This window comes from Mobula hypostoma, chromosome X1 (genome assembly GCF_963921235.1).
Source record: "Mobula hypostoma chromosome X1, sMobHyp1.1, whole genome shotgun sequence".
NCBI lineage: Eukaryota > Metazoa > Chordata > Chondrichthyes > Myliobatiformes > Myliobatidae > Mobula > Mobula hypostoma.
In genome coordinates, this window is record NC_086128.1 from 41,473,744 (window position 1) to 41,496,214 (window position 22,471).

The following is a 22,471-nucleotide window of genomic DNA, read 5'->3' on the forward strand; positions in this document are numbered from 1 at the left end:
GGTACACTATAGTGTACAGAGCGGGTGGGGATAATGCCAACGCCGATGCACTGAGTCGACTGCCTTTACCTGAGACACCTGTTACTACATATGTGCCTCCAGAGACTGTGTTTTCATTGGAAACGCTGTCAGAGACACCTGTAAAGGCGACCCAGATCAAGCAGTGGACAGAGAGGGACCCAGTCCTGTCCCAAGTCAAGACTTTTCTTTTACAAAGTTGGCCCAGAGTTGTGGAAGGAGAGGAACTCAGGCCTTATGCCAAACACAAGACAGAACTCAGTCTGCAGGATGGCTGCATTTTCTGGGGGGCGAGGGTCATCGTGTCTCCCCCTGGCCGTTCACAGATTGTGGAGGAAATTCGTGAGACTCACCCAGGAGTGTCTTGAATGAAAAGCCTTGCAAGATCCTATGCTTGGTGGCCAGGAATGGATCAGGATCTGGAGAACAAGGTAAAATCATGCACGCAATGTCAGACTAATCAAAATATGCCACCACCAGCTCCCTTGCACCCATGGAAGTGGCCAGACCACCCCTGGTCTAGGCTACATTTGGACTTTGCTGGCCCTTTTATGGGGCAGATTTTTCTTGTAATGGTAGATGTGCATTCTAAATGGATCGAAGCTCACATCATGAGCAACATCACAGCCCCCTCAACCATAGACAAACTCAGGCAAGTGTTTGCAGTCCACGGGTTGCCTGACACTCTGGTCACTGATAATGGCCCAACGTTCACCAGTGATTTTCAGTGAGTTCATGCAGCAGAATGGCATTCATCACATTCAGACGGCCCCTTTCCACCCAGCCTCCAATGGTTTGGCTGAGCGGGCGGTTCAGACAGTGAAGGAAGGCCTGAAGTGGATGACAGGGGACTCTCTTAGCATGCGGCTTTCACATTTCCTGTTTAAATACCTCCTCACGCCACAGACTACGATTGCCTGCACTCCAGCAGAGATGCTGATGGGACGTAGGCCCAAGTCAAGATTGGACCTGCTGCGCCCGGACATGAAGGCAAAAGTGGAGAGAAAGCAGGAAAAGCAGAAGGAGGGACATGATCAACATGCGCGAGAGAGACAGTTAAAACCGGATGACAATGTCTATGTGAGAAACAATCAGCAATGGCTGCCTGGGGTTATCCTTAAGCAGAGTGGTCCCGTCTCCTACGTTGTTAAGCTGACTGATGGGCGTGTTTTCCGCAGACATCAGGACCATGTGCGCCTGCGTCATGATACCGGCTCAGAGGCAGACAGTTCCATGGAGTTTCCATTTGTGAGACAGACTGCGGTGGAAGCATGTCCACCAGTGACTTTGCCAGAGGGAGAGACGCTGGCAGAGGGGTCGGGGTCCCCTGAGGAGGATGGACATTCTCATGCAGACACACAGACCCCTCTCATGCCCCCAACACCAGATCCACCCAAAACACCCTCACCAGCGGTGCCTGCGGGGTCACCGGGGGTAGTGTGCAGATCACAGCACACTTGTAAACCTCCTGACAGACTGAATCTTTGATGGGACAGTTCTTTTTTGTTGTTAGATTGAATGTTGAATGTGTCATGTTTTCCAGATGTTTTGTAAACTGATGCTGAGATACTGGTATAAGTTTTCAGGGGTACGCAGGTTAATAACACCACTGCTTTTATTTCCTAGTTTTTTACATTTGGGGAATGTTGGATTTTAAAGGGGAGGAAGTGTTGTAATGTGAGCATTATTAAAAGTAAGTTAATACTAATTAGGATTAGGTTTTACTTCCGTTCTTTTTACTTCCGGTTATCATTGTATATAGTGTATCTGCCATGCCGTGTGAGTTAGTGAAAACCTCTGTATACGTATATCGGTTTTGCCATTCTCGATAAAGTCGTTCTTTTGGGTATGAAATTGTCGAGTGGTCCTTTCCAAAGTACAAGTTACCACAGGTTTCAACTCAAATGTATGGGTCTCAAACAATCCATTAGTATGAATGGGTCTCAACTCTCATGGAGATAGAAGCTTCCACCCTTTAAGCAGAAGTAATCCTAGGCACTAAAATTTCAAATGACATATCTTACACTATAAGATATGTGGATTATGTGGATATGTGGATACACTATAAGATATGTAGTGGATTCCAGTTAATTGGGACATAACGGGCCCAGTACATTTTGACCCAATTAAGAGGCTGCCCCAATTATCCAAGGTTTCATGGAAATAGTTAAAAAGGTATTAAAAAAAGACATAGTACAGTTTGAGGATAGAGGGGAAGCCTTTTAGGACCGAGATTAGGAAAAACTTCTTCACACAGAGAGTGGTGAATCTGTGGAATTCTCTGCCACAGGAAACAGTTGAGGCCAGTTCATTAGCTATATTTAAGAGGGAGTTAGATATGGCCCTTGTGGCTATGGGGGTCAGGGGGTATGGAGGGAAGGCTGGAGCGGGGTTCTGAGTTGGATGATCAGCCATGATCATAATAAATGGCGGTGCAGGCTCGAAGGGCCGAATGGCCTACTCCTGCACCTATTTTCTATGTTTCTATTTAAATTATTTATTTAAATGAAATACAAAACAAATTAGGACACTCTCAATATTACTACGATACTATAAAACTGTGTATTAGTTCCTAATAGTTATCAACAGAGGAATTCAGTGAACACTGCCATGTCCTTTTGATTGAGAGTAAATTAACAAAATCAGCACAGACACCTCATGTAGATAATGGACTGCCTTCATACTATACTATCAACGATTGCATCCTCCAAATCTTCATTTTCATTGTAACATTCGAAGTGATTGTTGATATCTTCAAGTTCTTTACAGTCCCTATCTTGTTGAAGTAGTGAAATAGTTTCATTTCCCTGACCATTTCAGGCATCTCCACGCCTGAGTGCTTGAAATTGCAGTGAGCAAAACAGTTCTGAATTGCCTTACTGATATTTCTCAGCAGCTATCAGTGACAAAAATCACTGCTTTTTAAAGTAAGCATACTCAATGGATGCTATTTAAAAATGATATGCTCACAGCATGGTGTAATGTCTAATGACAATGCAAGTGCATGTATCTGACGCAAGTTAGAAACTGTTTGGCAACAGTCTCCTGTCCCAATTAAGAGGCATAGTGTCCCAAATAAATGAGGGAATCCCAGCTATTTTCTTAATTAGCTTTTGTTCTTTGAGAGTTGGTCCAAATAAGTGGCTGCCTCAATTAATCAATGCCTCAATTAACTAGAATCTGTTCTATTTTACTAAAACACCAGCAAGCATTTAATAAGACATTGTTGGCTTTATCTGCAATTCAGAAGATTGTACTTCACCCATGGTATTCATACATCTAAACTGGATCAGAGTTTATATTACTTTGATATTCCATTTTCTGAAACAAAATTGATGCAATGAAGTTATTTGGTAGCCAGCACCACATACTTCTCGTGTGATCTTTGAATTTGATTCTCACAACTCAAAGACAGAACATGGTACTGCAAAGTTTTGCATTTCCGTGATCAGAACATTTCAGATTTTGAAGAATTATTTCAAAAGCTCCATGACTCCAAAAGCAAGAGCTTCCACCTGTCCCTATGAAGCGAACTCCAATTTTATTCTGGTGTTGCTTTATTACTTTGTGTTTGTTCTGATGTATGAGGCAACACAAGGTGCCCTGTCTAAATAACAGCAAATTACAAGAACAATTACCTTTGTAACTGCCAGCTGTAATGGTGAAAGTTTAATGAATTTCAAGTCATTAAATGGAAACTATTTGTTCATTTTCAAGTAAGGAAACTACTTAAAAATAACTATCAATTAATTAGAAAATCTTGTGATATCTGGCTTTCTCATAATTCTAACCGTATCCATATTAACACAAAATTCTTGAACTACATAAACCTCTAGATAATAGCCAGAGATGCAACTAATCAATAGCAACAGATAAATGTAAACAAGATTTTGACAGTTTTACACTTGATTAGAGTTCTTTGAAACTGGCTCTATATCTCAGATGAACTGTTACCCATTGCATCAACATTAAAGTCTGCAAAATGAAGCAACTTGGCTCATGAGACTAGGATTTAGCGTTGCTGTAATTTACGGGAACAAGGAGATTAGAAAAATCAATGACCATGGTAACCATGGGGAACAATGGATCAGTGTACAAATGTTCCTTATGAATACTCCGTTAAGCAGACTTAGGCCTGGTCAGTTCTTGGCAAGGAGACTGACTGCCTGGAATATAACATGTGAATAGCTTCCGTTTGAGGAAACAAATAATGCAACCTGCAGATGAAATCCAATAAAGATCTCAATCACATTATGTGCTAAACAAGCAAGAGTGAGAATGAAACAGGAATAAAGTTTTCAGTTATAATGACTAACTTTTGTTTTCTTAGTCCTCAAAGTTAAAATAAAAGACTACCAAATTAACAGCTTGTGGACTTGTTTGTGAGTCATTGCGACAAAAATAGTTTAAATTGGGTTAACTTTCTCCATTCTCCTCTAAGGAGCATGAAACCATTTCAATGTGAAGCATTTAACAAGTATAAACTACAGGTAGTTCTGTTCTAACAGGATAGTTACTTTCCTAAGAAACTTCTCATAGAAAAAACACATTATAACAGAACAGGCCACAGATGCCTTTAAATAACAAATATTAAATAGTTTTCCTGAACGTGATTGTGTTATAACCAATGTAGCCAACATATTGTAAATGACTTTTCCTAATCCATCAATCATGTTATAACTAATACACATTATAGCAGAACTACCCATATGTGACAATAACAACATACATATCCAATTTTTGAATAATATGCACAGCAACAACATATATTTGTATAGTACCGTTGACAATAACAAAATGCCTCCAGTCATTCCAGAGTAAGAAAATCAGGCAAAGAAGCAGCTAGTGAGTAAACTAACTTGGCACTTAAGCCACTATGTCTATGCAAGCCATTAAGTACCCAGCTATATTAATCCTTGCTTTGCAGAACTCATTCTACAATGCCATAGCATTCAAGTGCTAATCTAAATATTTCTCAAACATTAGGATAATTGATTGCATTTATTTTCCCAAACAAGAGCCAGACCAACAGTTACAGTACCTGTATCCATAAATAAAGCTGATACATCAAAAACTCTGTAAAAGAACTCAGGTGGCACATAAGGCCTTGTACAACCCACCTGTATCGTCTGAATGAGCTGAAGCCACAGGCATGTTGGCACCCTTCCAGCAGAGGGAAAGGTTTTCTTGTCACCGTTAGAATGATGGCTTACGGCAGGTTATTTATGTTTTCTTTGTGCAATCAAAAGCTGGAAAAGAAAAATGAGTTTAAGTTGGTGAGCTAACATACTGTATATACACTGCAGTGCAAAGGATCCTTGTTAAGCCTTTTGCTGAAATATTGGGCAGGAATGTCAAGCCTTTATTCGACAGTCCAAATTCCACAGCTGCAAAGTTCTAAGGTGTCTTCTGCAAGGGAAGTGGAATTTAGGGGCAGTCCAGTTTCTTCCAGAACACAGCTTCAATGAAACTAGTCACGTAAGATCCTGAAATTGACCTACCAATTCAGGATCATACCTATATTCATGTTCCCTAAATTGGGCACATTTTTCCACTTGACCTATGCCTGTCAGGAGGCTTCTCCAAGGAATTCATACTTCCCTAGGAATTCCACCCAGTATGTGCCCTTGCTAATGCCACGAGAAAGCGCTGAGATTGAATCCAGAACTGATTCCGGGGACCAGCCTCAAAATACAAGGGCATCCCTTTGGAACAGAGATGAGGAGGAATTTCTTTAGCCAAAGGGTAACAAATTTGTGGAATTCATTGCCACAGGCGGTTATAGAGGCCAAGTTATTGGGTATATTTAAAGTGGAGGTTGATAGCTTCTTGATGAGTGCTCAGTCCCTGCTGAGAGGGTAATCCATTAAAAATATATAACTCTAATATCATATACCAATTATTAAGGCAAATCTGCTTCCCTGATGTGGAAACGGCAAGTTCCATTATTGTACAGTACTGTGCAAAAGTTTTAGGCATCCTAGATTTTTTATCTGGTTTCAGATGGTATGGCCTTCACAGAGCCTTGATCTCAACAGCATCGAGTCTGCCTGGGATTACCTGGAGAGACAGAAGCAAGCAAGATAGCCAAACTCTGCAGAAGAACTGTGGCAAGTTCTCCAAGATGCTTGGAACAACCTACCAGCGGATTTTCTTGTAAAACGGCACACCAGTGTACCTAAGAGAATTGATGCCGTTTTAAAGGCAAAGGGTAGCTACACCAAATATTAATTTGATTTAGTTTTTTTTCCACTGTTTACTGCTCTTTATAGCAACTTTTTGATATTTAGAGACTTTTCATTCCATTATTTTTGAAAGCATCTTCACTTTACAGAACTTTTTTTTTACATGCAGCTGAGACTTTTGCACAATACTGTGCAAAGGAAATTTTGCAATGCTCCTTCACCACTTTCTCAGCCAACACCACTGCCATCTGTACCATTCATTTCTCTTAGTCTACCCCCTGATACAGACAGGTCTGTAGTTTGCTCACCAGTTTTTGCAACTTTAAGCATATTTAATTTCTAACTTATCTTAACTTATGCAAAACATCATCAATCTGAAACTTGAGCTTGTTTCTTTTTTCCCATAGGTGGTGCCTGATTCTGTTTTCAGTATTTCAATCTTTTGTGTTGGTCATTTTTGGAGGACAATCTGATTTAATCTCTAGTAAAAAAGCTGAATTTTGCCTTATTTTAGGTAGCTTCAATGCTGTTGATTTATTTCAAGTCTCTCATTACAGTAAGTCACATTAAAGTGAAATAAATCCAGATGGTATAATTATCATGCATTTCATGTTTTGCATTATATCCAAATATTTCCAGACTGCAAGTAGCTAAACGGTCCATCTGTGACAAACACATTCTGTACACTTAGTTCCAATTAATATTTGCATTTCATCAGAAAAATTACATATAACATTATCATATTTAAAGGAAAATAAAAATAATCTCACTCAACAACACCCCCTAGTGATTGTAGTAAATATAATGTCAATATTTCAAAAAAAAATCACTAGCTAGAGATCACTGTTGGTTCACCCTGATTTTGTTTCTTCATTTTTTGGAAGGGTTAAGGAAAATTGGGTATTTTTACTTTACAGGAGATCTTATATTCCACTGGAATGAATTAAAAAATCTGCACCAATGGAATGCACATTTCCACTTCCGCAAAGTGAAACTAAATCATGGGCAATAGTAATCATAACTACAGATGAGCTTAATCAGTTCCTTGCCAAAACCTCTTGCTCTTTCACGTGTTGGTAGACACATTATGTTTTATCACACCATTTCTGCAAGCATGTTTACTTGCCTGGTCTTTCTCTCCAGAACCCCACAAACAATTGGCATCAATCAGTACTGTACTTGAGTATTTGGAACCCATGTATGATGTTTTTAAAGCAGAATACATAAAAATGGCTGATATTTATTTGCCTGTACAGAAAGCTATTGGTGGGAAAACTAAAATCCTATTTTCCTTGCAGACTTTGCAATGTTTTGTTTTGTCTTAATGGTTAAGACCACAAAATATTCAAGCCCTATTTATAACGGATAATTAACAAAGAGTTTATGTTCAGAACAGGGAACTAAAATTCTGGTGAGAGAGAACTAGTGTTAAAAAATGATTGTGACATTAGCTCATAAGTGTATTTTAAAATATACTAACAGATGGAGTTGGCTTTTTATATACTGCTATTACTGAATTATTTTGTTAACCTTACAGTGCATCAACTGTACATGGGAATCTGAGTTAGGCAGTACAGTCAAATTTGACATAGTGCTAGTGTTGTTGTACAACCTGCAAATAAGTTTTTGGAGAGAAGATTATGGAGAAGAATAATTATCTGAGCTCATCTCTGCCAATATGGTCCAGACGTTTGATGAAGTGACTTCTTAAAATAACTACAGACATCCTTAATGGAGTGTTGCATGATGGGAGATACGAAAAAATGGAAACCAATGTTTGATCTTAAGGATCACAAGTAGACCAAGAAAAGAGACAAAAGAGAATGCAGATGCTGGAAACTGGAACAAAAAAAAACTGCTGGAGGCACTCAGAGAATCAAGCAACACTGGTTGAGGCAAAAGGATAGTTGGCATTTTTGGCAAAGGTAGGCCCTGATGCATTTTTCTCCACAAATGCTGCTCGCGGAGTTCTTCCAGCAGCTTACTTTTTGTTAGAAATCAGGAAAAGATCAAGCAACCTTTTGGTGAATGATGTGTTTAGAAAGAAAACAGTTTGTTCTAAATATTTTCAGTATGAGAAGTAGCTAAAGGCTGGCTCTTCACTGAAAATTATAGAAAGGAACCTCAGTTCAATATAATGAATTACATGCAACACATTTTTGTCAAATTATCAATTTCTAATTGAAAATAACCACCAATTCTAAATAACTTGCTTTGCATGCACTTGCCTTGTTTTCCCAAGAAACAGTACTATTAACCTACCTCTTACACCAAATTTTAACTATTGTCAAGGCTCAAGTAATGGAGAATGGATTATTTTAGCTCTTATGATGACATCATCAAGCTTTAAGATACAGCTGGTTCATATGTTAAAACCATCCCTCACATCTGCTTCAGCATAATGTGAGCTCACTATCAGTAAGATTTAATACTTCCATTTTTTGCCCCAGCCAACTATTTCACTTAGAAGGATCATGAAAATTCATCAGTGTACTTCACTGAATTTTGGACAGCAATGGGCAGTAGACAAACCTACTTATTAGCTTTACAGGAGAACTTGCACTCGATTAGGATGACCTAATCTTGACCTCCATCCATGCTATTTTTAAACCTTATGATTGAATATTAACTGAATATTTTATTGAATTTCTTGTCAAGCGTTAGTACATTTATGAAATTGAAATCATTTTCAGATAAGGGTTTGAAATATAGCAAGTTAAAAGCTGGAAATGTTACTCAGCAAGGTCAATTAAGCAACAACCCATACACAGTGAGCATGTGATTGACTTATCCTTCCAACCTGCCCCACAAGAGTTCCTCTAACGCCAGGGTTGAAACTCTTTAGCTACAGAGGGTGGGAAAGCTTCCTAACAGAACATAGCAGAGCTCCAACAAGCCACCCTGTTTATATCAGAGTTCATTTTACAGATCAGATCACAAACGTCATCTTTATGTGCCATTTGCTCGAACTTTAATGAAATAACCAGTGAAGCACAGCAAGACCTTAATGCCTTTAAGGCGATAAAAGCTGAAAGGACGTCATTGGTAGCTTCATTATCATTTTAAATATAATGTTACATGTTGAGAAGTTCTGAAATTCAGCCAGTGTTTCTTAAATTATGGCAGCATATTAAAACCTAAATGATATACACCTGCTTTTAGGATAAGAACTTTGAGCTGTTCGCAGAGAGATATACGTATGATCTTAGAATTTACAAACGTAGTTCCAAAGGGAAACTTTCAAACACTCACATCAGAACATCAAATAGACTATTTTTTTTTTGCAAATAGTTTTCACATTAATCCTTCACTGTCAGCTCTGGTAACATAAAACAATACATTATTAGATAGATTTGAAGAACTAAATTCTGGATCTAAGTGTTGTACAAGTGGAAAGACATTTAATTATTGGTGGAGTGCTCAGCTATTCCAACTGTACCACAGAAAAAATAATGGGAAGTCCTAAGATATCAAAAAGATCTGAGAATGAAAACATTATACAATAACCATGTGTAAATATTATCTAGAAAATTAGTTTATTGTTTTATAACATCAATGAGCTCAATGCCAAGTTTAATGTAGTGTCTTTTTAAGAGAGAACTTACTTTCTTTTACAATTCTAACCTATACTTTTGGGGAGAATTCAAAACCAACCAGAATTTTACAGGCCAGTTCACTGTTCAGGAACAAATTAGATGGAATTCAGTACTTCCCTGTTTCCACTGAGTCAATGAGGATTTTTAAAAATTTAAAGCATATTTAAAAGGAGGATATACCCACTACCTCCTAGCACAGGAAAGCTCTATCTTGGCAGAGCAAATTCAAAACTGATTAACGTTAATCTTCCAACAGAACCATTTTATAACTGACTTACTAGCCACAAATACTAACCCTTGAATAAATGAAAAACTGATCACAGTGATGCAATCTGTGCTGTTCCATAAGAGGTAGAAGCACACTGGAGAATATCTTACATCCACAGTTTTTCAGACATTACAAAAGTAACCCAAAGAAATCACAATGTTCTCTGTCAAAGGATGGAATCCAAAAAAAAAATCAGATGCACCTACTTAGAATATTTGCAACCTCTGTCATGGAAGAAATTACAAGACAGACATAGAGGAAAAGATTCAAGCAGGTGCTAAATGTCTCCTTGCAGAAATACAACATCCTTACTGTCTCCAGGGGATCTTTAGCCCATGACTGCGGAAAATGAAGGAGGAGTATTGGTATGGTGTGCAGAGCCTTAAGTCCATGCATCAGGAGCACAAAGAAGCCCTGCGTAAACAGTTGAAGGAGCACATAATCTCTCAAACTACCCACCTGCCCGCTCAGTCAACCACCAACTGCCCCATCTATGGAAGAATTTATAGTTCCCACATTGACAAAAGTGGAAAAGTCATCATGAAAGAATGCTGGCACTAATGCAACAAGTTACTATTGTGAAGTGTAAAGGTTTCTCTTTTATGTTAACTGCTAAGGCTAATAAAATGGCTTCTCTGTAATGTTAACTGCTGAGGTAATGGGTTCTCTGTAGCAGCATGTTTGGGTTATAGGTACAGATAATGGGATTTTGGAATTCAGTTGCTAACCAATGGGCAAGATGTTATTCTTTCTTGTTTGTGTGAAAGCTGTTGGTTTTCGCGGGCTTTGAGCAGAAGACGCGAGGGGAATGAAGAGAGGAGGACGCGACTTGAGAAGTCGGTGGGCTGCCTGACCCTCTGGGCTCCGGCGGGAGCCGAGGGTCGACGACGATCGAAGAAGGAATCAGCGAAAGAAAACCGTGAGCTCCAGCAAATTGTGCATGAACTGATTAAATAAATTCTTGGCGCCTTTTATTTTATATTTGTTCTCTACTAGTCTCATAGCCCAAGTAAGAATTATAAAATCTTACTTGTTTAACCGCATATTGTGCACTGTTTGTTATTTCGGGGTACTAATTTGACACAGGGGACACTTCACGCAGCATCCACCCAAACAGGAGTTCTAAATGTAGGGTTCTCAGGAATGTTAACTGCTAAGGCTAATGAAATGGCTTCTCTGTAGTGTTATATGAAATGGTTTCTCTGTAATGTTAAATGATGAGGTAATATTTCTCTGTAGCTATGATGTTTGAGTTAAAGTTACAGATAACAGGAAACTAACCAATGATGACCTGCTTTGCTAAATTGTATGGTGGGACCGAGAGAGAGTTCGCTGTCTTTTCAGCGAAGCAAACGAAGAGAAAAGGCGAGTGCGGGAGCGGCTGGCGGTTCCCAGACAGCAGATACTGGAATTTGACGGTTCGGATGCTGTCGGAGGTTCGCAGGTTGATTATGGATTGATCAGGAAGGCGTGAGCTCCAACGAATTATATTTTGTGCACAAGACTGACAAACCTACTAAGTGGCGCCTTTGTGTTATTTGTTTCTACTAACCACACCACCTAAAAGAGTTATAAAGTGTAATCATTTATTGTGCATTGTGTACTGTCTGATATTTTACATTGTGGGTTTGTGCTGGGGTGCATTACACAGCATCTATGCAAACGTAAACACAGTTTGGCAAGCAGACAGCAGTTTCCCCCAGGCAGACGTGAGTTGATAGGGCTGAGTGTTACATTTGTGGGAGCTCGTCCAGCGATTGAATTCTGTGGATGCTGTGTGATCACTCTGTTTAAAGTTCAGTTGTGATGGCGACAGCCGCATTTCAGCGATGGTGTGCGGCTATGGGGGTGCCAGTGAGCAATGCATGCGTGTTGAGGGGGTGGAGACTAGTCCATCGGATGAAGTGTTACTTCGAGGTTTGAGTATGGTTAAAGCTGTTGGCAAAGTGGAAACTGTATCGCGAAACTTTGATTTTGAGACAGGAACAGACATAGTGTTGGTGCAGACAAGTGAGGACATTAGAGGGGCGGAATTGCCAGAGGAGATTGGCGTCTCAGGGGAGGCGAGACCATGGCGACTGCAAATTGTTGGGGAGGGAGGGGCCGGAGCTCAGCGAGCTGAGTCGCCAGCAGATGAGGGAGGGGATCTCAGGGAACGAATTCTCTCAGTACTGAAGGATAAAGGGAAAGAATGGTCAGATTTGGAATACTTGGTTAGTTCCTGTCCCCCAGTGAAAGGCGAGAGTTCCGTGTTGGGATCTGCCATTATCTCCCTGGCAAGAAAGGCAGAGGGGCCCCGCCAGAAGATAAGAATTTTCTCGGGGATAACACCCACTCCCGAAGGTGAAGAGGATTGTGAGACATGGGTAGAGCAAGCATTGCAGTTGTTAAGTGAGTGGCAGTGTTCGTGTGAGGAAAAGCGACAGAGATTAGTTGAAAGTGTACAGGGAGTGGCAGCTGGGGTAGTGCAAGGTGTGAAGGTTAACCAGCCTTCAGCCACTCTGGACAACTATCTGGAGGCCTTGGAAAGAGCTTTTGGGTTGACCGGGAGCTCCTCGGGAAGTTTCAAAACATGCGTCAGGAGAAGGATAAGAACCTCTCCATGTACCTCTTTTGGCTAGAGAGACAGCTTGGGGGACTGCGGCGCCGGGGGGGGGGGTTCATTCGGGCTGAGGGTGTGGATCAGTTAAGGATGGATCAGGTAATTAGGGGTGCCCAGGCTGAGGACAAGATTGCTTGGAATCTCTGGTAGTCCTATAAAATGCGCCTTCCTCCGACGTTCGTTCAGTTGACCAGAGACGTGAGTGGGGATGAGATCACGTCGAGGCCGCGGGAGGACTCTATTAGTAGGGTGAAATCCTGAGTTGCAGCCCCTGGTGGGTAAGTGATCGGAGTCGGCTCCACCCGGGAATTGATAAAGGAGGTGGTGGCCCAGCTGAGAACTGAGGGGTCGGTAGGCAGGGGCCCCCCAGGGGACAGACAGCGCAGAGGGCTGCGAGTGGCAGGGGTCCGTGAGAAGAGGGGAGGTCGGTAGCGTGTGCTATAGCTGTGGGGAAGAGGGCGGGAATGTGAGTGGCAGGGAGCCCCTCGGAGGGCAAGTCCCCGGGCATCCAAACGGAGAGGTGTCAAGAAACTTAGAGGAGACCCCGTTGGGAGATGGCCTGGTGTCTCTGGGGGAACACGTTCCCAGCAATGTACCAAGGAACCCCCGAAAGCAAAAGACCCGATTCCAGAAGGGTTAGTGGGACCCTGCTCCAGCGTCTCGCTACAGATAGAGGGAAATCTATGCTAAAGTCATAATCGACACCGGGTCGCAGGTCACGTTACTATACCGTTAGTTTTACAACCAGTATTTAAAGCATTTGCCCTTGACGCCATTCAGTGCACTGGAGATTTGGGGCATCAGTGATGGTGATTATCCGTATGACAGGTATATGTCAGTGAGACGAGAGTTTTCAGAAGCCGATGTGGGAGTGTCTGAAGTTCTGGAGACGTTAGTGCTGGTTTGTCTGGACCCGGTTGAGACGGGCAGTGCTTCAATTCTGGTGGGGACCAACACCCCTGTGGTGCAGAGGCTCATGGGGGCCTGTAAAGAGAGAGCGGGTGAGAACTTTTTGGGGACCCTGGTTGTGCACCCAGTGCTTCGAGCTGCTTTTGAGGAAGTGCGGAGCCACCCTGGGCCGGATACTGAATTTAAACAAGGGACTGTGTGGTGCACCCAGTCGAAGCCTAGGGTAATAAGGCCCGGGGAAGTAGCGAGAGTGATGGGAGCCCCCAGATTTCCCGGAGCTCCTGATGGTGAGGCCCTTTTAATGGATGCCCTGGAAGACCTCAAGGGGGAGTCGCGATTTCTGGCTGGGGTGCTGGTGAGGCCCGAATTGCAGAGGCCCTCGGTGGTAGAGACGAGCAGGATGGCTGTGATTGTCCGGAGCACCACGAAGAGAGAAATCACCTTTAAGAGAGGGATGCCTCTGGCACATTTGTTCCCGGTGACGGTAATGCCTAGTGCCCCTGTGAGGCCCACTGGGGGAAATCATTAGAAAACAGAGGAAAGCTGACTGTTGAGGCCTTTAACTTTGGGGACTCTCCTGCGCCGCCAGGTTGGAAGCAAAGGCTGGTGGAGTAGATGATGAAGCTGGAAGATGTTTTTCCCTTGGCGAGTTTGAGGTGGGCTGTTCCAAGAGCACTCGCCACACCATCTGGGTGACTGAGGACATCCCGTTTAGAGAGAGGTCACGGCGGCTGGCCCCTGCAGATGTGGAAGATGTGCGGCAGCGTTTGCGTGAGTTGAAGGAAGCTGGGATCATCTCTGAGTCCCAAAGCCCTTATGCATCCCCAATAGCAGTGGCCCGGAAGAAGAATGGAAAGGTACGCATGCGTGTGGACTATAGGACCCTGAACCAGCGCACCGTCCCTGATCAGTATACGGTCCCGAGGGTTAGAGACGCCCTGGCCTGTCTGAGTGGGGCAAAGTGGTTTAGTGTGCTGGACTTAAGGAGTGGATATTACCAGATCCCCATGAGTGAGTCCGACAAGGAGAAGACAGCATTTATGTGTTCTCTGGAATTTTTCCAGTTTGAAAGGATGCCCCAGGGCATATCAGGAGCCCCTGCCACCTTCCAGTGGGTCATGGAGAAGATGGTGGGGGATATGAATTTGCTTGAAGTGTTGGTGTATTTGGATGACTTGATAGTATTTGGATCAACCTTGGAAGAACACAAAGCGAGGTTACTGAAGGTGCTAAGCTGACTGAAGGAGGAAGGGTTAAAACTTTCCCTGGACAAGTGCCAGTTTTGCAAGACATCTGTTAGCAATGTTGGGCATATAATCTTGCAGAATGGAGTAGCTATGACCCGGCTAAGATAGAAGCGGTGACCACGTGGCCGAGGCCCCAGACTGTGAGCACTCTGCGCTCGTTCCTTGGGTTCTGTGGTTATTGTCGGAGATTCGTGAAGGGCTACGCCAAAGTGAGTCACCCCTTGAACCAGCTTCTGCGTGGTTACCCTCCCTTGGGGAAGAAAGGGAAAGGAAAAAGGGGACAGGAGGTTGGAGAATATCTCAACCCATCGGAGCCCTTCGGACAGATGTGGGATGCAAACTGTGAGGAGGCTTTTAAATCACTGAAAGAGTTGCTGACTCAGGCACCAGTGCTAGCTTTTGCAGACCCCCGATAGCCCTATGTACTACACACCAATGCCAGCTGAGAGGGATTAGGGGCTGTCCTGTATCAGGATCAGGTCACCGGGTTGAGGCCTATAGCATTTGTCAGCTGGCGTCTGTCGCCCCCCGAGAGAAACTATCTCACCCACAAGTTGGAGTTCCTGGCATTCAAATGGGTGGTGGTGGATAAGCTGAGTGACTGTCCTTACGCGGCCAAGTTTGAGGTGAGGACGGACAACAACCCCCTAACTTACATCCTGACCTCAGAGAAACTGGATGCCACAGGCCATCGGTGGTTGGCGGCCTTGTCAGTATATGATTTCAGCCTGAAGTACCGGCCAGGGAGCCGGAACGTCGCTGCAGACGCTTTGCCCTGATGGATGGATGAGGGACTGGACAGAGACGAGGAGGGGGAGAGCATTCCTGCCCCTGGGGTGAAGGCCATGTGTCAGTTTGCTGTCACCGTGAAGGCCAAGGAAAAGGAGAAACCGGATCACGCAGTGGACCCACTGGGGGCTACTGAAGATGCCCTACCCTCTGTTTACTGTAACCTGACTGCTCTGAAGACCAAGCAGCTGCTGGAGTTAAGTTCTGGGGAAATGGCAGCTGCTCAGCGAGATGACCCAGGCATTGGCACTATTTGGTACACGGTGGAAAAGGGGGATACGGTGCGGGCAGAGAAGACGAAACACATTTCAGTGCCTCCATTACAGAGAGAATGGCCTCGATTGAAGTTGAAGAACCAAATTTTATACCGGGTAACGTCACCCCCGGATCGACCTCGGTGTTGGCAATTGGTCCTGCCTGAGAAATATCGGAAGGTTGCGTTGAAGTCACTGCACAACGATTCTGGACACTTGGGGGTGGAAAAGACCTATGGATTGCTCAATGACGGGTTTTACTGGCCCTGAATGAAGTTGGAGGTTGAAGAGTACTGCAAGTCGTGCATTTGTTGCATACGCTGGAAGACACTGCCTGTGCAGGCTGCTCCATTGTCACACCTGCAGAGTGCAGGGCCCCTGGACCTGGTGTGTATGGATTTTCTGTCCTTATAACCCGATGCCAGCAACACAGCGAATGACTTAGTCATCACGGACCACTACACCAGATATGCTCAGGCTTTTCCTACCAAGGACCAGAGGGCAACTATAGCAGCAAAAGTGTTATGGGAGAAGTATTCTGTGCATTACGGCCTTCCCCGGCGGATACATGGTGACCAGGGACGGGACTTTGAGAGTAAGCTCATCTATGAGTTACTGGGCATGCTGGGAGTTGAGAAAGCGAGGACCACACCCTATCATCTGCAGGGAGATCCCCAGCCTGAGAGGTTTAATCAGACCTTGCTAGACATGCTCGGGACTCTGGAGATCAGCAAAAAGAGCAGATGGAGTCAACATATTGGGCATCTGGTTCACTGTTACAACTCTACACGAAATGAAGCTACTGGGTATTCGCCCTATTATCTGATGTTTGGGCGCGAGGCGAGGTTGCCCATTGACCTCTGTTTCAGGACTGAAGCAGGTGACGTACCGCTGAAGTATTATCTGAAGTATATGTCTGATATGAGGAGAGAGCTGAAAAGGGCTTACGAATTGGCTGGGGTGATGGCTGCCAAGCAGAATCGGGGAAATAAGAGGAGGTATGACCAGAAAGTGAAGATCTCCCAACTCCTGCCGGGAGATCGAGACCTCATAAAGAATTTGGGATTACCGGGAAAGCACAAGTTGGCTGACCGCTGGGCGGCCACACCTTATGTGATGGAGAGGCAGATGCCAAACCTACCGTTTTTCTGGGTGAGGTCCAAGTAGGGGAAGGGGCCTGTCAAGATTCTCCATCGGAACCACCTGTTGCCCCTGAGCCAAGAAGTACAGGTAGACCTAGAGCCCAACTTGGAGTCTACGCCTAGTACGAGGCCTCTGCGGAAGCGAGGGGCGATGAAAGAGCCCACCGCGAAAGGGATACTGATTTGGAGGATGATGATTCGAATGTGTGGTACATGCTGCCGTTCGCTGACTCCTCCATGATGGAGAAAGAGACTCCTGGTCCTTCTCCCACTGGGTTAGGCGGGGTAAGGAGGGCTATTGGCGGGCAGCCGGGGGTATCGCAGGGTGCTGAAGGAGAGGAGGTGGGCCCTGAGCAAGAGACAGGGGGTTCCAGGGTGCAGAGGGGCTTGAGTGACCGTTCGCAGGAGGGTTTGCCACGTAGCCCCAAAGGGTCCCCCATAGTGCCTGAGGCAGAAGAGATAGAAGAGCGGGTATGGAGGTCTCAGAGAATTAGGAACCTCCCAGGAAGGTTGGCCTATGTACCGTCTGGGGAACAGGGCGTGATCTCTACTGTTTTGGGGAGCTATGTCACTGCTTTCTGCACTTGGATTGGGCTCTGTGTTTTGCAGGAAGGGTTGGCAAATTATCTGAACGTCATGAGGGCATGACTAAATTTGGTGGGGGGAGAATATAGGGTTCTCAGTAAGGTTAACTACTAAAGCTAATGAATTGGCTTCTCTGTAGTGTTATATGAAATGCCTTCTCTGTAATGTTAAATGATGAGGTAATGTTTCTCTGTAGCTGCGATGTTTGGGTTAAAGTTACAGATAACAGGGAACTAACCAATGATGACCTGTTATGCTATCTTGTATGGTGGGACCAAGCGAGAGTTTGGGGTCTTTTCGGCAAGGCAAGCGAAGAGAAAGGGCAAGTGCAGGATCGGCTGGCGGTTCCCGGATGGCGGATACCGGAATTTGACGGTTCGGATGTTGTCGGAGGTTCGGAGGTTGATTGTGGATTGATCAGGAAGGCGTGAGCTCCAACGAATTATATTTTGTGCACAAGACTGATAAACTTACTGAGTGGCGCCTTTGTGTTATTTGTTTCTACTAACCACACCACCTAAAAGGGTTATAAAGTGTAATCATTTAATCGTGCATTGTGTACTGTCTGATATTTTACATTGTGGGTTTGTACTGGGGTGCATTACACAGCATCTATGCAAACGTAGACATAGTTTGGCAGGCAGACAGCAGTTTCCCCTAGATGGATGTGAGTTGATAGAGCTGAGTGTTACATAAAGTTTGGCCAGGCAGGGGGGATACCACCCCCGAGATCATGCCACTAGTCAAAGCGAGTGTTACAGGTGAATCAAAGAAATGGTAATATAATAGTTATACAGTACATTCCAAATACAGGGACTCTCTGGGTTACAAAACCCTGACTTACTGAAATCCAATTTTACACATTTGTTACATACATTTGTTAGGGTGCAACCTCCAGACACCTTATAAGGTAACCATATTCTTCAGCCAGGAGCAGATGTCATCAGGTGGTTCCCAAACTTCACAAGAGTGTTTCGACCCTTAACCACGATACTCTCCAGTTGGTGGGCCGGCAGTGGTGGCCAAATCACTGCCCATCCACTCCTGGCTTCCAGCTTCGCTCCTCTCGCCTGCTTCAAATCCAACAAGAGGCTCATTCTGCCTCTTCACCCATCCTAGGAGCTGCTTTTTTTTTTGCTCCTTTCTTCCAGGCCCAGATTTGACAACAACCGCCATGCTGATTTGGCTGGGAAACCTCTGCAGCCGACCTCCACAGGGAACAACCATGCCCGCCGTCCCTTGTCTTTACACTCCTGCAGTAAGGGCTGGTACTTCAAGGCCTTTCTCTCATCCATTTTTGAAGCTTCAAGTTTCTGATAATAATAATAAGTAATAAAGTGTTTCATGGCATTCATTAATTACTGGCTTCGTTATATACGGTGGATTACGGTTAATTGGGCCATTGGTTAATCAGGGTAGCCATTTATTGGGGACAAATTTTACAGATCAAAAACTAATTGACAAAATAGCTGGGATTCCTTTCGCTTATTTGGGATGCTATGCCGCTTAATTGGGACAGGAAACTGCTGTCGAACAGTTTCTAACTAGCATCCGTTGCAGGCACTTGTGTGGTTGTTAGGACACTACTTCGTACTTAGAGCGGACAGTTTTTAAAAAAAGCATCAGTTGCATGTGTTCCTGTTCAAAAAGCTGTGATTTTTGTCACTGATTGTTGGCAACAATCAAGCAGTAAGACACTTCAGAACTGTTTTGTTTGCTGTGGATTCAGGCATTGAGGGTTGGAAATGCCAGAAATGGCCAGGAATGAAAATGAACCAATTTCACTACTTCAACAAGTAAGGAACTATGAAGAATTTGAAGGTAACAACAAATATCTTGAATGTTACAATGAAACTGAAGATTTGCAGGATGCAACCATTGAAAGCAATGTATGAATACAATTCATAACCAATACAGCTGCCTGTGCTGCTTTTGTTCATTTACAATCAATCAAAAGAGCATGGCAGTCTGCACTGGAAGAATTCCTCCATTGATAACTATTAGGAACTAATAAACAGTTTTATAGTATGTCGTAGTACTGGTAGTTTTCTAATTTGTTCTGTATTTCGTTTAAGTACATGAATTGGTACTCAATTAAATTGCAGTTTGTCTTTTTTATACCTTTTTACCTATTTCAGCTAATTGGGGAAGCCACCTAATTGGGCCAAAATATATTGGTCTCAAATGTCCTAATTAACTGGAATCCACTGTATTACATTAGCTTAATAATGGCTATTGTTAGGGTGAATATTCAATGAAATGGAAGATTTATAGCAAGTGTATGTAAGGGATTGTGAGAGGCATAGATAGGCAGCCAGAATCTTTTTTCTCAGGGTAGATGCACTCAGTGTATCCTGTATAGCTCCCATACCTAATAAAATGGCCACAGAGTGTATGTTCATGCTCTTCTGCTGCTGTAGCCCATCCATTTCAAGGTTTGATGTGTTGTGCATTCTGAGATGCTCTTCTGCACACCACTGTTGTAACTTGTGCTTATTTGAGTTACCGTTGCCTTCCTGTCAGCTTGAACCAGTCTGGCCATTCTATTCTGACCTCTCACACTAACAAGACATTTTCATCCACAGCATTGCCACTCACTGGATTTTTTTTTAATTATTCGTGCCATTCTGTAAACTTCAAAGACTGCTGTGTAGGAAAATCCCAGGAGATCAGCAGTTCTGAGATACTCAAACCAATAATCATTCCATCGTCAAAGTCACTTAGATCACATTTCGTCCCCATTCTGATGTTCGGTCTAAAGAACAAATCAGCCTCTTGACCATGATTGCATGCTTTTATGCATTGAGTTGCTGTCACATGATTGGCTGATTAGATATTGGCATTAATGAGGTGTACAGATGTACCTAACAAAGTGGCCATTGACTGCATGTTGACGACTAGAGGGCACGGCTTTAAGGTGAGGGGGGTAAGGGGGAAAGTTTAAAGGGGATGTGAAGGACAAGGTTTGTTTTAAATATAGAGAGTGGTAGATGCTTGGAATACAATGTCAGAGATGGTAGTGGAAGCATATATAAGAGTGGCATTGAAGGGGTTTTTAGATAGGCGCTTGAATGTGCAGGAAATGAAGGGATTAGTTTAATTTGACTTTATTCTATAATGGTCTGTGTAAGATATGATATTGGTACCTATCGAAAACAAACATTACAGACAACTCAGCATAGGGACAGTTCTCAGGAACAGAAATTTTACATTAAATGTATACTTACATCAAAATATTGCTCTGAATATCCTAACAGTGCAATGGAAAGAACCAAACATTTTCATCTAAAAACTTCACAATTAAGATTCATCAACTCCACTCATACACTGTAGAATGCAATAAAACTGCAAATTCAGTTTGTTAAATATATATATATACGTGCTGCAACCCTCATTATTTTAAACCATTCTTTGAGCATTTATGTTCTTCCTTCCAAATTATATTAACTTCTGCAAATTATGTGCATGCATAATCACAACTTTTCCATGAAAACAAGCTTTAGAAAGAAAGAACAAAATTCAAACTGTTAGCGTGCAAGCTCCAGCAATCCAAAATGTACTTTTCTCAGACTGAAAGACAGGAGGAGGTGCTGAACATGCCAATTGCATGAATATTACAGTTAGATCCACAAGTTTGCGCACTGTGATGCAGCAAGATGAGCCATCTCCAAGAGGCTGAAATACAAGTTACTGCCTGTCATCCCATCACTCAAGAGAAATGACAGTCAGCTCTCCAACTCGATGTTCATTCAATCTGGAACGTTATCTATAAAGTCAAAACCAGGTTGCTCTGTTATTCTACAAAGTCCTATAGAGACACAAATAATGCGGACTGCTGTCATCAAAGCTCATGGCTTTATGCTTTAATCTTTCTGAATAGTATAACGAACAGCCTCAAATTTCTTAGAAATACGTGATATAAATTCATATTACCTGGTCTGTACCTGGAGGTGACCAGAACATATTCAGTCTTAAATTATAGAAAAGGATTTGTGCCTGAACTCCTATGATATGGTACTCTGTGACCTGAAAAATCCCATGTCCCTGAAAGGAGTTAGAGCAGGACTCCCAGTACTATTTTGTTAAAAGTCTCACAACCTCCTCAAAATTTAAGTGCACATTTTCAGGGAATTAAAAATTGCCACCTGAGAATCAGGTTAGAGGTGAGGTTCAGAAATTCAGGACGACTGACAAATCTAGAGTCAACCAAGGTTTGTGCTATAAGTCATTGGTACAGTGGGAAGAAGGACTGGGGGCTTTACCCTGGGTGGGTAAGGGTGGTGGTATAGTCAGAAGGATCTTAATTTTGGATTAGTCATAGGAAAGCAGGGATTGAGTGGGTGATTGTTCAAGGATTGGGACAATAATGAGATATATGACAAAAGTGGGAATGGGGGGGGTGGAATAGGAGGAATAAAGAGTGCTGGAGACTGAGGGCTACATCCTGGAATAATAGAATCATGGGGGTCAGTTGGTTAGTGGGAGGGGTGATCAACAACATGGGTTACTGTAGGGTCGAGGTAGGATGGCAGACACAAGGTAAATAAGAGACCCCAATCTAGTGTTATGCTGGGAAAACCTATTTGTTTCAATGACTGTGCTCCCACACCAATGCAATCCAAGCTTTTTCACAATGTTTCCAAAAGAGTATTGAAAGGGATGATGTTAATACTTGCTGCCCTAGAACATAAAATCATGATGGCGGGCAAGGATGAGTCAAGGCTTGAATGGCCTGGTGAATTTCTGGAGATACGCAAAACACCACAAAGTGATAACTGCAGCATTTCATGCCCAGCAATGGCAATGTTCAATTGGAAAATTGATAAAAACAGTATTACATAATTGAATTTAAAAACGCAAACACGAGGAAATCTGC

The 22,471-nt window shown here is 43.1% G+C and overlaps 1 protein-coding gene across 2 annotated transcripts in view; it reads right to left on the bottom strand.

The window, feature by feature from the left end:
• The window catches only part of mpp2b (MAGUK p55 scaffold protein 2b), a 602,124-nt gene that overhangs the window by 324,487 nt on the left and 255,166 nt on the right, over positions 1–22,471 (bottom strand). For both annotated transcript variants that reach the window (XM_063037930.1, XM_063037932.1), the window contains exon 2: positions 5,139–5,267. In XM_063037930.1, coding sequence (XP_062894000.1) covers positions 5,139–5,172 — 34 coding nt within the window. In that variant the 5' untranslated portion in view covers positions 5,173–5,267. The remainder of the gene's footprint in view (positions 1–5,138; positions 5,268–22,471) is intronic.